Source organism: Morone saxatilis, unplaced genomic scaffold, assembly GCF_004916995.1.
Source record: "Morone saxatilis isolate NCDOM2014 unplaced genomic scaffold, NCSU_SB_2.0 Contig22, whole genome shotgun sequence".
Classification (NCBI taxonomy): Eukaryota; Metazoa; Chordata; class Actinopteri; family Moronidae; genus Morone; species Morone saxatilis.
In genome coordinates, this window is record NW_023339785.1 from 14,049,438 (window position 1) to 14,062,328 (window position 12,891).

At 42.0% G+C, this 12,891-nt stretch overlaps 3 protein-coding genes across 3 annotated transcripts in view; 1 reads left to right on the plus strand and 2 right to left on the minus strand.

The window, feature by feature from the left end:
• Positions 1–1,103: 1,103 nt before the first annotated feature.
• cryba1l1 (crystallin, beta A1, like 1) lies at positions 1,104–3,230 on the minus strand. The gene is made up of 6 exons (XM_035668729.1): positions 3,136–3,230; positions 2,628–2,710; positions 2,345–2,463; positions 2,077–2,218; positions 1,837–1,979; positions 1,104–1,736 (listed from the first exon to the last, which is right to left on the minus strand). The coding sequence occupies exons 2-6, from the start codon at positions 2,700–2,702 to the stop codon at positions 1,589–1,591; spliced, it is 627 nt and encodes a 208-aa protein (XP_035524622.1). The 5' UTR covers positions 2,703–2,710; positions 3,136–3,230; the 3' UTR covers positions 1,104–1,588.
• A 1,451-nt stretch (positions 3,231–4,681) lies between these two features.
• Positions 4,682–5,770, plus strand: LOC118333191 (beta-crystallin B1-like). The gene is made up of 5 exons (XM_035668730.1): positions 4,682–4,774; positions 4,884–5,002; positions 5,086–5,218; positions 5,302–5,444; positions 5,534–5,770. The coding sequence occupies exons 1-5, from the start codon at positions 4,682–4,684 to the stop codon at positions 5,703–5,705; spliced, it is 660 nt and encodes a 219-aa protein (XP_035524623.1). The 3' UTR covers positions 5,706–5,770.
• Positions 5,771–7,029: 1,259 nt separating this feature from the next.
• Positions 7,030–12,891, minus strand: part of LOC118333727 (calcium-binding protein 2-like) — a 14,375-nt gene continuing 8,513 nt past the window's right edge. Inside the window, exons 3-7 of the mRNA XM_035669504.1 lie at positions 9,161–9,191; positions 8,942–9,076; positions 8,213–8,322; positions 7,474–7,621; positions 7,030–7,389 (exon numbers count right to left, since the gene is read on the minus strand). Coding sequence (XP_035525397.1) covers positions 7,364–7,389; positions 7,474–7,621; positions 8,213–8,322; positions 8,942–9,076; positions 9,161–9,191 — 450 coding nt within the window. The 3' untranslated portion in view covers positions 7,030–7,363. The remainder of the gene's footprint in view (positions 7,390–7,473; positions 7,622–8,212; positions 8,323–8,941; positions 9,077–9,160; positions 9,192–12,891) is intronic.

Sequence of the window (12,891 nt, forward strand, 5' to 3'; positions counted from 1 at the left end):
CACAGATGACTGATACATAATGGCAATATCAGAACAAAGACAAGTTATGTATAATTCCACTATTTCATGCACATTGCAATCTAATATACACGATTATCTCAACCAGTAACCTGTTGTTTTATCAATCAATGAAACAAAAATACACTAGGTTATGCTGTAGAGTTCATTATTTACATTGTAACATAATATATATTTAACATTAGCCAGTAACTGTTTTAGATTAGATGTGCTGTCATTTAGGTTGGAAGAAAAATGTTTAAAAAAGACGATGTTGACAGGAAATATAGGCCAACGTTTGCAGCAGGATGCATGAGTTACAGTACACTCACATCATTCCACAGCAGCCATACTGACAGGGCTGCCTGCAGATGTGTCTGCAGAAATGTTGTTTATTTGCAAGATAATTGGCCTCATAAATCAGCTAACTGATTAAGAGGTTTATCACCAGATTGAAACAAAACATACAAATAGACAGGATCTAAATGACTAATGCTTGACAGCAGCATGTCTGTTATTATATATTAAATATATATGTTGGTATTAAAATACAAAACATGTGGAAGTATCTCCAGTAATATCGGACAGTTTTAGTCTCCATATTTCTGCTGTGTAATCCTGAAATTATTTGTTGTCAGTATCTGCAGCACATTTCTTTATGCTGTATATTGTCAAAATGGAAAAATATGTTTCTTTATTTGCTTGTGTTTAATTTATCTATATTTATTTAATATATATAGCATTTTCCCCAAATGTTACCTGTTTTGTCCGAGTGATGAAGATATGTTGACTTTTTATGTTTAGTCTGTTTTTTTGTCTTTATTGCGTTAGTGAAAATACAGAATAACTTAAAGATGAAACACTTATTCCTCTCATATCCTGTCCTTCCTCACCTTCCTCCACTGTACTCTGCCCAATGAAGCACCTTAAATTAGATTGGTAGGTATACTTTGAAATGCAGATAAGCATGTTGCTACATTTTCAGGCTTGAACAACAGCGGAGTACCCCTTAACCACTGTTTCATTTCAGAGAGAGGGGCCCCACCAGTCACCATGAAATCAAATACACACAATAAAACAAGAATACATGAGGTGAAAATGAATTTATTAGTTATCAACCTGTGGATCAACCTCCTACACACAACAAAACACATCTGAGCTGCACCACAGCGCAGTCATCGAGGAGGGTGAGTGCAGCTAGGGAGGCTTTGCCTGCTTAATTGCGCCGTGTTGAAGCTTCATCTCCCCTCTGTTTGGTTGCTCGCCCAGCTCAGGTGAGAGTACAGTACAGGTGTGTGTTTGTGTGTGAGTGTGTAGGGACCTCTAAACCAAATACAAAAGACACTGTGCAAGTGTCAGCGCGTGTGTGTGTGGAGTGTGTGTTTCCCTGTGCTTTAACAGTGCGATATTGTCTCTTATCACACTCTGGCAGCGACTGTAAATCAGTAGTGGTGCTGAGTAGGGTTGGGGCGGCTGTTGCGGCTCAAGTCAAGAGGAAGGAAAGGGTTGAAGAAAGAAAGAAAGAGGAGAGGGTAAAGGGAGCGGGGAGGTTCGAAGGGAGCTGCTGTCTCAGTCTCAGCCCGTCCTCCTCTCAGTGCTGGATGCGCCTGATGGACTGGATCTGGGGAGTCTGACAGTGGGATCCCCAGTTCCTCCAGTGCTGGTAGTCTCCGCTGTGTCTCTCACACTCCATGATGTACTGCTGGCCTCTGTAGCCAGGGTGCTGGTAGCACACAAAGCTGTGGGTGGACAGAGACGACAGTGAGGGTTAATGGGTTTATTTTAGGAGCTTTAAGTGTGTGTTATTAGTGTTCACACACGTCATTTCAACAAACTTACGCGCCACACTGCACGTGCATGGAGCCAACTTCAGGCATCATCCAGCCCATGGCCTGCAGAGAGGGGTAATCGTCACAAACCTCCACGCTGCGGCCCATGAAGTTCTCCCTCTCAAAGATCATCATACGACTGCTCTGGTGGGACTGTAAGGGGAGAGAGAGAGAGAGAGAGAGACCATTGGGTTTTTGGATTCCTCAGGTAACTGATGATTGCCACCTTAAGAGACAGGATGTAACTTACGGCGCAGTAGATGGGACGCAGAGACATGAAGCGCTCCACGTGGTAAGAGAGGGAACCGCTGTAGGCATCCCAGTGAGGGTACTCTCCTCTCTCCAGGATGAACTGCTGGCCCTGGAAGTCGTGGTGCTCAAAACCCACCCAGCTGTTCAGAAAGAAAGAGAGAGAATGTTCATTTCACCGTCCATCTGAATCTCATTTGATAAAATATTGTCAGGTTTAAATACTGGTCTCATTTTTGTCTTGTTGAGGGAAACATTTAGAAACCTACGCTCCGCTCTCCACCCTGATGGAGCGGATGTTGTCCAGTCCGCACTCCTGGATGTTGCAGCACTCGGAGGTGAACTCCAGGCACTTGCCCTGGAAATGCTCCTGCTCGAACACGGTCACCTGGGGAGACGAAAGGAGTTTAGTTGGCGACGAGTTTGCTTATATAGTTTCTCCTCCTTTACGTCTCGAGCAGACATGCACAGATTGTATAAAGCCATCTCACATCCACCTTAACTAGTTTTGAATCACGTAATGTGTGCACAAATGATAATAAATGTGTTTACCTTGAAGAAAGGAGCCATGCCCATTCCTGAGTTGACCAGCGGCTGCATCATTGGGTACCTTGTAGTTCTGTACATCTTTACTCCTGAGGGGGCAAATGAGGACAGAGAGAAGGAGGTGAGTTAAAGGCAAGAAGGTGTGGAGGAAACAGTGGGAGACTCCTTAAAGTATTAATGACACAATAATGAAACATCTTAGACTATTTGGCTTGTTTTCTCAGTATAAAACATGATGGTGTTCAATTTCCAGTAACACCACAAATCATTTAGGCTTCAACTCATCTCAGAAATCTGAACTAAAACATCTGGAGGAGGTCTGGCCGAACGCAGTTAATTTACTAATTTTTTTTAAAAAAAGGTGAAAGATGAAATACAATTCTGGTAACAATTAGCATTGTCATACAGGTGTTTTTCAGAAAGTGCTTTTGGTTTTCAGTTTCTGTGTGCAGCAGCTTGAGAGCGCCTGTCTGTCTGACCCTGAGCTGTGTTGAAAGCAGAGATGCAGCCTTACCTAGATTGGCACTTTATTAGAAGAGCTTTGGAGTGGTACGCGCCTACCGCCTGCCTCGCGTAGAGCTTTGGGAGAACCTGGCGCTTCAGTTTTATACCGACGGTCGGGGAGCGAGCCTGCTGGTGCGCGTCCACGGCTCTGACTCGTTACCATTCAAACCACCCATTTGGCACAGCGGCGGCAACGGCAGCGAGGCGCGCTCCCGGATTCGCCGCGCGGCCGCTGGGTGCTGTTGTCCGGCTCCAGCGGCCAGCTCAGCACATCCCATAGTCTGTGCTGGTGCTCTGAAACAAAGGCGCTCCGGTATGTTCGGACCCCGGTCAGCAGTCCAGCGCGTACCCCGGCACAAAGGGCCGGGATCGGGGTGGAGAATGTGGGGATTAACGGCGGAGCAGAGGCACCGCGGGGGCACACAGAAGGAGAGAACTGGTCGTGTCTGTATGGATGTAAGAGAGCTATAAGTTTCATTTTAGTCCTGCGTACACAATGGCATCTCATTGTCACCAAACGCTCTTGCGCGCGCACCTTCGAGGGTGCAGGTACACCAGCACACACGCAAAGCAAAATCAATGGTTTCCAAAGTCCTGGAAAGAAACACCCGAAAACAATTGTTCGCTCAATGCAACAATTTCTCTTCTGTTAAAACACAGTGTAAACATTTATTCTGTTATAAATAAAAAAAATCAAACATACAAATACTGATATCAAAGGTGGGTCTGTGGTCTCTGTGTGGGGCTCTTCCAGCTGAAATGTTTGGGAACCTCAGACCTTAAGTGAGGAAGCATTTCATTCAGATTTATGTATCACACATGAATGTTACTCCCTGACAAACATGTAGCCTGGAACATTTATATAGTAAAGTATAGTATAAAGTATGTTTAACTTTTGCCTCCAGAGGTTTGAAGACACACATCCACAATAAAATAATTCATGTCACTGTATGCAGTATGTCTAAATCCTGGTTTATATTTTCAATAAGTGGGTTGTTATGGTGACAGGAGAATCTGAAATATAAGAATAAATTACTAAGCTTTAGGGTACATTATTTACATCTAAAAGTTGATGGTGGTTGAGGTGTGAACATCAACTTGTATGTATTAGCTCTATCACTAACTTCAGTTTGCTCTCCAGCCTCTCTGTCAGTCCTCCTCTGCGTCGGCCCACCCCCTCTGTCCGTCCCTCTCTGATGATGTGGAGTTTCTTTTGTCCCGCGCCTCTGACCTCAGCAGGTTTGTTTCTCTGCCTATAATCCCTCTCCTATGGGCGCCAGCGTATAAAAGGGAGAGGCGCACTCCGAGCCACACACACTCTGAGTGAGGCTCGGCGTAGGCATCGCACACACAGACAGGTAAGGTACACACACATGCACATACTGTACGCCTGCAGGTGTGTGGAGTTACAAGGCAGGAGGAAGAGATACAAAATATACACATTATTCTATACTTTCCTCTATCTCTAATACAACCTTTAATTTATATAATAGCTTTACACCATCAAAACAGGTTCAATTACTCATACATCAACATTTTCTTTCCCTCCAGTAATCATGTCCAGTGGAGATAAGTCCAAGACTTCTTCCCAGACCGACGGGAAGGCTGCCCAGGGCAAGAAGTCTGAGATGGGAATGATGTCCTACAAGGTGGGTTGCTCTCACATGGGACCAATAGCGGCTCTTGTTTAAGCCACACTGAGATGTATTTAGTTTATCATTACTGTTGGTGTACTGACTCATCTGTGTGCATCTACAGATGTACGTGTTCGACCAGGAGAACTTCCAGGGTCGCATGATCGAGATCAGCAACGAGTGCATGAATGTGTGTGAGATGGGCATGGACCGCGTGCGCTCCCTGCGCGTTGAGTGTGGACCGTAAGTCTCCATAAAAGATGCATTTTCACATTTAAAGCACTTGTCTTTGCGCGGATAACTCACAATATTTTTTTCCTCCGCAGCTTCGTTGGCTTTGAGCAGATGAACTTCTGTGGTGAGATGTACATCCTGGAGAAGGGAGAGTATCCTCGCTGGGACTCTTGGAGCAACTGCCAGAGGAACGACTACCTGCTGTCCTTCAGGCCTGTCAGAATGGTAAAAACACTTGGTTTCAAACTCTCACATGTCCTCTTTTGCTTAAGACCACATCATAAACTAGTGTTTTTTCTCTCTTCCAGGACCCCGAGAAGCACAAGATTTGCCTGTATGAGGTTGGAGAGTTCAAGGGCCGCAAGATGGAGATCATGGACGATGACGTTCCTAGCCTGTTCTCCTATGGCTTCACCGACAGAGTGGGCAGCATCATGGTCAGCTGTGGAACGTGAGTGTCTGCTCGAACATCAAACTCTGATGACATAAAAAACGACATAAGTCAATCCTATACTGACATGTTTCGTCTTTTATCTCCAGCTGGGTGGGATACCAGTTCCCTGGATACCGTGGCAGCCAGTACCTGCTCGAGAAGGGCGACTACAGGCACTTCAACGAGTACGGCGCCCGCCATCCTCAGTTCCAGTCCGTGAGGCGTATCCGTGACATGCAGTGGCACCAACAGGGCTGCTACACCATGGCCAGCAAGTGAGGCTCAGGGAAGGAGAGAAAGAGAAAGAGCGGAAGTGAGGGAGAGGGGCGGAGGAAGAGGGAAAGGGGGAGAGATGTCTGAGGCCTTACCTCAGTAACTTAATCGGTCTATGATCTAATACAGTGAGGGGAAGGGTGAGGATTTAGATCTACCCCTGATTGGAGACAACACCTCAGTGGAAGGACCAGCTGGACCACCCTCCATTCCTCTCTGTCTCTACGTTTCTCTTTCTCCCCTATGGGCTGAGTTTTGCTTTCCCCCCCTTTCTCCCTTTTTTTAGTCCCTCACTTCATTCCCCTCCACAGTCCTCTAAAACACCAAGAGAACACGACACCTCTCGTTGTTTTACACACTCAATTCCTGGCTCAGGGTATGATGCACCATGGGAAACTGAGTCCCTAGAGCCCCCTGTCCCTTGACTTCTTGCCCCTGTGCTTTGCACTTCCTCTCTGCTGTACAGAATCCTGGCCAAGTTTTCAATAAAAAGGAAAATCTTGATTTCAAAGTTTTTGTTGTTGTAACTTATTATTGAAAAATCACCTGAGTGGAAATGTTAATGGACAAAAGTGGAAAATAAAAGAACAAGATGAATTAAAAATGTGAGATGAATCAATTTCATTGATCAATCACTGCTTTTCTGAAGCTTAGTATTTAAGATGCCAGCTGGACACAAAACATGATTTCATGCTTGACATCAAACTTTTCAGGTAATACTGAATTAAAAATGTGACCTTAAGCAGGTGACATATTACAGTAAAACATGACCAAAAACCTGCTGTTATAGACATACAGTCAATGAATTGAAATGAGAGACTAAAAGTAATTGATTTAGTGATTTAAACAAGTCATTTTTCAGATTATTTGTAAATTGACTTTATTTTAAGAATATTGCTAAATAAAAGAAATACAACAAATACATATAATATGTATTTTTTAGAAAGTGTGTAGAGTAATAACTACATTTAAATCTGAACCGTTTGTTTATTTTATTCAAACTTCTTGCTAAGAAATTGCTTGAAGATGAGAGTGAACTCTTAATTCAGGGGTCAATATGATGTTTATTCATGCCTCCAGACTTGTTTAAAGCAGTTGGTCCTCTTAATATTTTCCTACACACTATGTTTACGTCAGGACTGGCAGTGTGTGTTCTCGATTAATCTCCATCTAAACCATGAATCCTCTCCCTGCCCAGTCATGAGTCATTTTACTGTGAATATACACGTATAAACTCCAGATTTATCCTCCGTTGTCCTTATTGGAATAATTAGCCCATTCATCTTATTATTGCACATATCTTTAATTAAAAAAAAAGATTTTTACAGTTTTACAAACAAGATTTTACACTCATAGGACAAACGTTGATTATATAAAAATACATCTAAAAACAGTCATAAATGTTGTCTATAAGCTTCTGATATGTTTTACAGCTGTTAAAATACTTTATCTTTGTGTTGCAGCTCAGTTCACATGTGGATGTCATATGCAGGCTGGATGCTATTTGTCTATACAAAGCTTGTTTTTATTTAATATAAAAATACAATTTTGGTTAAGGGCTCTTAAGAGCAGAAGAATAATGTTCACTACAATGTAGTGTGTTAACTAATCCAGCAGTTGCATAATGTCTGTGCGTCCATCGGACATGTGGGCAGCTGGACCAGTCAGCGAGACATCATTCGCACAAACTCTGAAAAGACAAGAGAGAAGGGTGAGAGGGCGAAAGATGAGGATGAAAGTGGTTTCCATAAAGGCGAAGAGACTTTCCTCTCACCCTCAAAGTCCACCAGGCCGTCTCCGTTGAGGTCGACATCTCGGAGGATCTCGTTGATCTCTCTGTTGGTCACTTGTTCCCCCATCAGCTTCTTCATGGCCTCACGCAGCTCAGTTAAACTGATCTGACCGTCACCGTTAGAGTCAAACTGGACACACACACACACACCACACACACACACACACCACCACACCACACACACACAAACACACACACCACAGACGAGAGAAACACAATTTAAATGGAAAGTCCTCCTCTACTCATATATGTATGTAAAACAGGTCTGGAGGGGATCTCTAACCATATCGTGAATACACTGTGACATTGTAGGCAAAACACTAGTTTTCTGTACTGTCACTGGATGGAATCAAAGTAAGTATTTCCAAATCCTTAATAATAAATAATGTTGTGCCATGTTTGTCTGGCATGATGTCACCCCTGACACATAAATGCTTTCTCAAACAGCAACAACACAATGAAACTCCAACACAAACAAAAGGAGGAAAGTTACATTTATTGAACTAATATTATCAAGAACAAAAATTTCTTTTTTTGTCATTAGTTTCTGCTGTACAAATGAAAATAGAGAGGTCAGATTGTTTTGCTCTCTGACTAAATCTTTCTAAACCTGGATCTTGATCGCTTTGCCAGTATCAGATAACTTATCTGATTTATTGTTTTTGGAGCTTTTGGTTTGTGAAATTTTATAAGTAATATCCGATTGGCACTATCTCCTGACCTCTTTGAATGCATCTCGTAGTTCTTTGACTCCGATCATGTCTGCTGTCTCTGCCAGCATCTTGGGTCCCATCAGCTCCACGAAGTCCTCAAAGTCCACTTTACCTCCACCTACAACACACAAATTATAGTTTAACAGATTGTATTCTTTTTTAAAATTATTTTTTTATTTTGCCTTTGCTTTTATTTGACAGTTTGTTGACAGTTTGACTCCTGACCGGTAGACATTGTGGTATACATTAGGCACGTTCACCATCAGACGACCAGGGTGCCCCAGTTTCTTCTATTCCATTCTGCTCTATTTCACCCTATTGGAAAGCTAACGGGTGTGTTGCTTTAGCAAAACTATTCTTAAAACTTCAAAATAGAAATAGAAAATTAGTCTAATGTTACTACGACCGAGTAGACTGCAGAGGACTCAAAGAAAAACAAAATCCCAAAACATTTAGAGCCCAATGCCCCTTTGTAATTCAGTAATTATCTAGGATCACTTGGGGATATCAACTAAATGGAAGTTTTAATCATTTAATTATCCCCTTTTGTGGGCAAAACTATTTGAAATGTAAATAATACATGTGGTGTTTGAATTATACTGTTTTCATGTTGAAATAGTCATTAATGAAGGATCAATATAACAGGTGACATCTTTTGAACCGTAGTGCATTGTTTTCTATTTCTGTGTTTGTTCTGATCTGTTCTCTCAATTGTTCCAGGCGGTTGTTTCACTCACAGATCTGCTGGCTCAGTTCGATGAGCTCCATTTCTGTTGGCATGTATCCCATGGTCCTCATGCACTCCCCCAGGTCTTTATGACTGATGTAGCCTTTTTTGTTCCTGTCAAACTCCACAAACGCCTCACGGAGTTCTGATAGAAACAAACAAACAAAACCCGTTAATATTTGTGAGTCAGCCGTCATGTACACATGGCGGGAATTTACTCTTCAATCACCTTCAATCTCCTCTGGTCTGAGCTCTCTGTCCTGTTGGAAGAAGCAGAGACAGACATAAGTTTCTCATTTCATACAGTGCTAAACCTCGCACAACTCACAAACACTCATAATGAAAATATTTATAGAGCTTGTTTGGCATTGTTCAGAAATATAAACACAGTTGGATTTAAAGTAATCATTGCGGCAACACCCAGACAACCACTGAACAGGGAAGAAATGATACACAAACACAAACATTGAGAAGAAATGAGAGAAATGATAAATGGAGTTTGGCTTCATGTCACTCTAATGCGGGGATGCTTTGAAATGTTATTTTGCTATTTGAAAGGTCCATTTATTTGAAACTGTTTTATATTGAGGGTTTTATACTTTAGTCAAGTTGTTTGGTAAGCTGACAACCACAGTGCATCTCGAAAATTAAAAACTGTCTATGGATTATACAATAAATTGTATACTGCATTGTATTGTATGTGGTAATTCATGCACCACAAAGGGTAACCAGATTATTTGTGGCAACACACATCTGGAGATTATGAGATTTGGGAGGTTTAGTTGGTACAGAGACCCTAGAACACATGTCCACTCTATACACACATAAATACATATAGATTTTGCTCATGGCACTCAAGCTCGCCCGCAAGTCCGATCGTACAAAAAGCACACACATAATGGAAGTGGATCGGTATCTTAGAGCTTCAGAGAGAAACAGTTATGATAAATACTATGAGATCATTTTATTTACTTTGGCTGCCTTCTCCCTCATTTTTCACCCAACAAACTAAATGCCTCAGGTTCAAACCAAATTACAATATGAGAAATCCTCCAGACTGACAACAAGGGACTTTACAATGAGACACACTGACAAAATAACTGGAATTCATTTTGGTAAGTTTCATATAAATACAGAAAGAGAGGTGTGATTTGCAAGATTGAAAAATTCCCATTATTCCCATCATGCACAAAAATGATACAGTGTCTATAGGAGAACGTACAGCCATATTAACCTGCTATGAGCCCATAATGGATTTCTTTCAGTAAACCTGGAGCCTTCAGGGGCCATTTCTGGACCCCAGGGGTTAGTCGCCCAGTCTGCCTGGTCGTAAATCCAGCCTTGACCTCCACATCACTCTGTGCCACACATGTTTTAGAAGTAAGCTCCACAGAGCCAGTCAATAATTTTCCATGGAACCGAATGATCGACCCCTCTGAGCATGTGCGGTGCCAGCCAGCAGATTTGATCGTCTGACCTGGACCAGTGATGGGATGATACAGCTGGTGTGGTGGAGAGCATTAAGGTCAGCTGTGATGATGCAAGGGATGAAAATGAATCGACACAAGTGGAAAAAGTCGCACTGGGGTTGTGTGAGGGTTAGTGTTCTGTTGTTACATACGAGTGTCTGTGAAAAGCCCTGTTTAAGGAAGACCCAGGCCGGGCCCACGACGTTGTGCAGCACGTTGCAGTTCTTCACCAGTGCACCGAAGGGACTGTTGAATGGCTCAATCTCTGCGTCCTCATCCTCCTCTCCCTCTGGCTGCGGATCCTGCTGGCCCACTGCCCTCACTTTACCCCTGAGGGGCCCATCCACTACCCCCTTAGAGACCAGACCAGGCCGTTATTCCCCCTTCAAATCATGTCTTTCATGGATCCAGGTTATGACCCATAGTTTTCTAGTCACACAGACATTAGGTAGAGTGTGGCTGTAAGCCTGCATAACATAAGCTGCTTATTATTTTAAGGCAGTCTACTCACATCATCTATTATCCTTACTGGTAAAGACCATCTTGAGCGCAACATTGCAACTACCATGAAAGAAAGCATTTTGTATTAGATGTTTTAAAACAACCAGCGCTGCAATTTCAACATCTTTCACTGTTTCCTGCATTTAGAAAAACCTACAGTTATTACAACTATTATACAAGGATTACAGTAATTAAGACAAAATGCAAAGAAAGCTCCAAAAGCTAGAACGTGTACTTCAATGCCCAAAGCTGCTGAAATGTTTATATGTAAATTATCAATCACAGAACTTATAAACTGACACTGATGTAAAATAGTGTCATTTTAGCAAGTGCAAGTGCAAGTGAAAGCATCAGGCTCCAGTCTGACAAAGATGAGACATCTCTTACCTTCTTCATTTTTTCTTTCATAGATGCTTGGGTGCAGTTACCCATTGCCGACCACCTCCAGCTGCCCAAAATCTTTCCTTCCTCTCTCTCAGAAACTTCTCTCTGATTTTATTTGTCTGATTTTATCTCTTCTTCCCCTTTTTTTCCTGCTGCCCTCCTTTCTTCAGAGGTTCAGCTCAGGCTCGAGCTCTTAAGTCAGAGAAAACCTCTCTGAGTGTCCCATGCTGGTTATCAGTCATCTCATCTGATACCACAGAGATAAAAACAAACAGCTCTAATCCATGCATGAGCAATCCTGAATGACTCCACCCATCTCTATATGATCCAAAACAGAGCCAAGTCACCAAACAAAGCAGCACAAAAACCAAACTAACCCAACCAACTTCAACTCTGCTGAGAGCAGCAGCATCACACCGATGCTTTTAACCCCCCCTCCACACACACACATACACACACAAACACCATCACTCTCTTTCCCGTCCAGTTGCTCTCTCTCCTCCCTCTCCCTCGCTCTCTCGTTCAAATGCTGAATTCAAATGACTTCATCGACAGTACGAAGTCATTTGAAGGGAGAATTAAGAGGAAGTAAACAGAGAGGCATTAATCCCTTCCACTTGAGATTAAAGGGGAAGACGGGGTAATGAAAAGAAAAAATAGAAAGAGAAAAGAGATGGAAAACAAGGAACCAAAATAGGGAGAAACTGACCTCAACATGAGTACTGTGTAGCTAACATAGTTTAAATCCTAAAATAAAAAGATTAAACTGAAGTGAAAATAAAAACATTTGGGTGTCAGTAAAATCTGAACCAGAACTGAAACTATATTTCTAACATTCCTGCAGCAGCTTTATCTTTTTAGTGAAAATTAACACATTGCCGAAGAAAGATAAAATGAATAAAAAGAACAAATTATTAAAGAGAATAACAACTATTACATATCATATTAACCAAAACCACAATTTCCTGTGTATCTGCTGCAGATGTTTTGTCTTTTTTTGCTAAACCTTATAGGATGCAGTATAAAGTTGTATATGTACACCAAAATGGTAAATGTACAGTATGAAACTGGTACATCAGTTTAACACACAAAACAAGAATCCTTGTATAAAACAAAATATAATTATGAAAAATTATATAAAAATAGAAGTGGATGCTAAAATTAATATGATGCAAAAGACTTATGTCCATGCAGTCATAAATCTAGTTACAAAACACAGAATAAAAGACCAGAGGGGAAAGATAATCTCTCAAGTTCCTAATTATTACAATCAAGAGTTCATGTGCTCATAACTCAGCTGTCAAACACATCTTAGTTTAAGCAGATCCTGTCATCTCAGGTCACACTTGGCAGGATGTAGCTGCTCGAGGTGCGAGGTGGTTTGAGCTCGCTGAACTTGACCTCTTTCATCCCAGAACTGGTTTGGGCAAGCTTACAATTATGACAACCTTTAAAATCACAAGTTGAGGTTATAAGTGCAGTGCTAAGTGGTCAGCTGAGCTTGTACAAAGCATCTGTCAACAAATCTCTCCAAAAGCAGATTTGACATGCTGCTTACTACAGTGTGTCCATATGGAGAGCACAGCTTCTGTGTGTGTGTGTGTGT

Bases quoted from the DNA above. Each gene is read 5' to 3' on its own strand.
- cryba1l1 (XM_035668729.1), bottom strand. From the start codon at position 2,702: ATGTACAGAACTACAAGGTACCCAATGATGCAGCCGCTGGTCAACTCA. The intron at 1,980-2,076 runs GTAAGTTACATC...CTCCCCTTACAG, and splicing joins TGCGTCCCATCTACTGCGCC to TCCCACCAGAGCAGTCGTAT. The intron at 1,737-1,836 runs GTAAGTTTGTTG...GTCCACCCACAG, and splicing joins ATGCACGTGCAGTGTGGCGC to CTTTGTGTGCTACCAGCACC.
- LOC118333191 (XM_035668730.1), top strand. From the start codon at position 4,682: ATGTCCAGTGGAGATAAGTCCAAGACTTCTTCCCAGACCGACGGGAAG. The intron at 5,003-5,085 runs GTAAGTCTCCAT...TTTCCTCCGCAG, and splicing joins CTGCGCGTTGAGTGTGGACC to CTTCGTTGGCTTTGAGCAGA. The intron at 5,219-5,301 runs GTAAAAACACTT...TCTCTCTTCCAG, and splicing joins CCTTCAGGCCTGTCAGAATG to GACCCCGAGAAGCACAAGAT.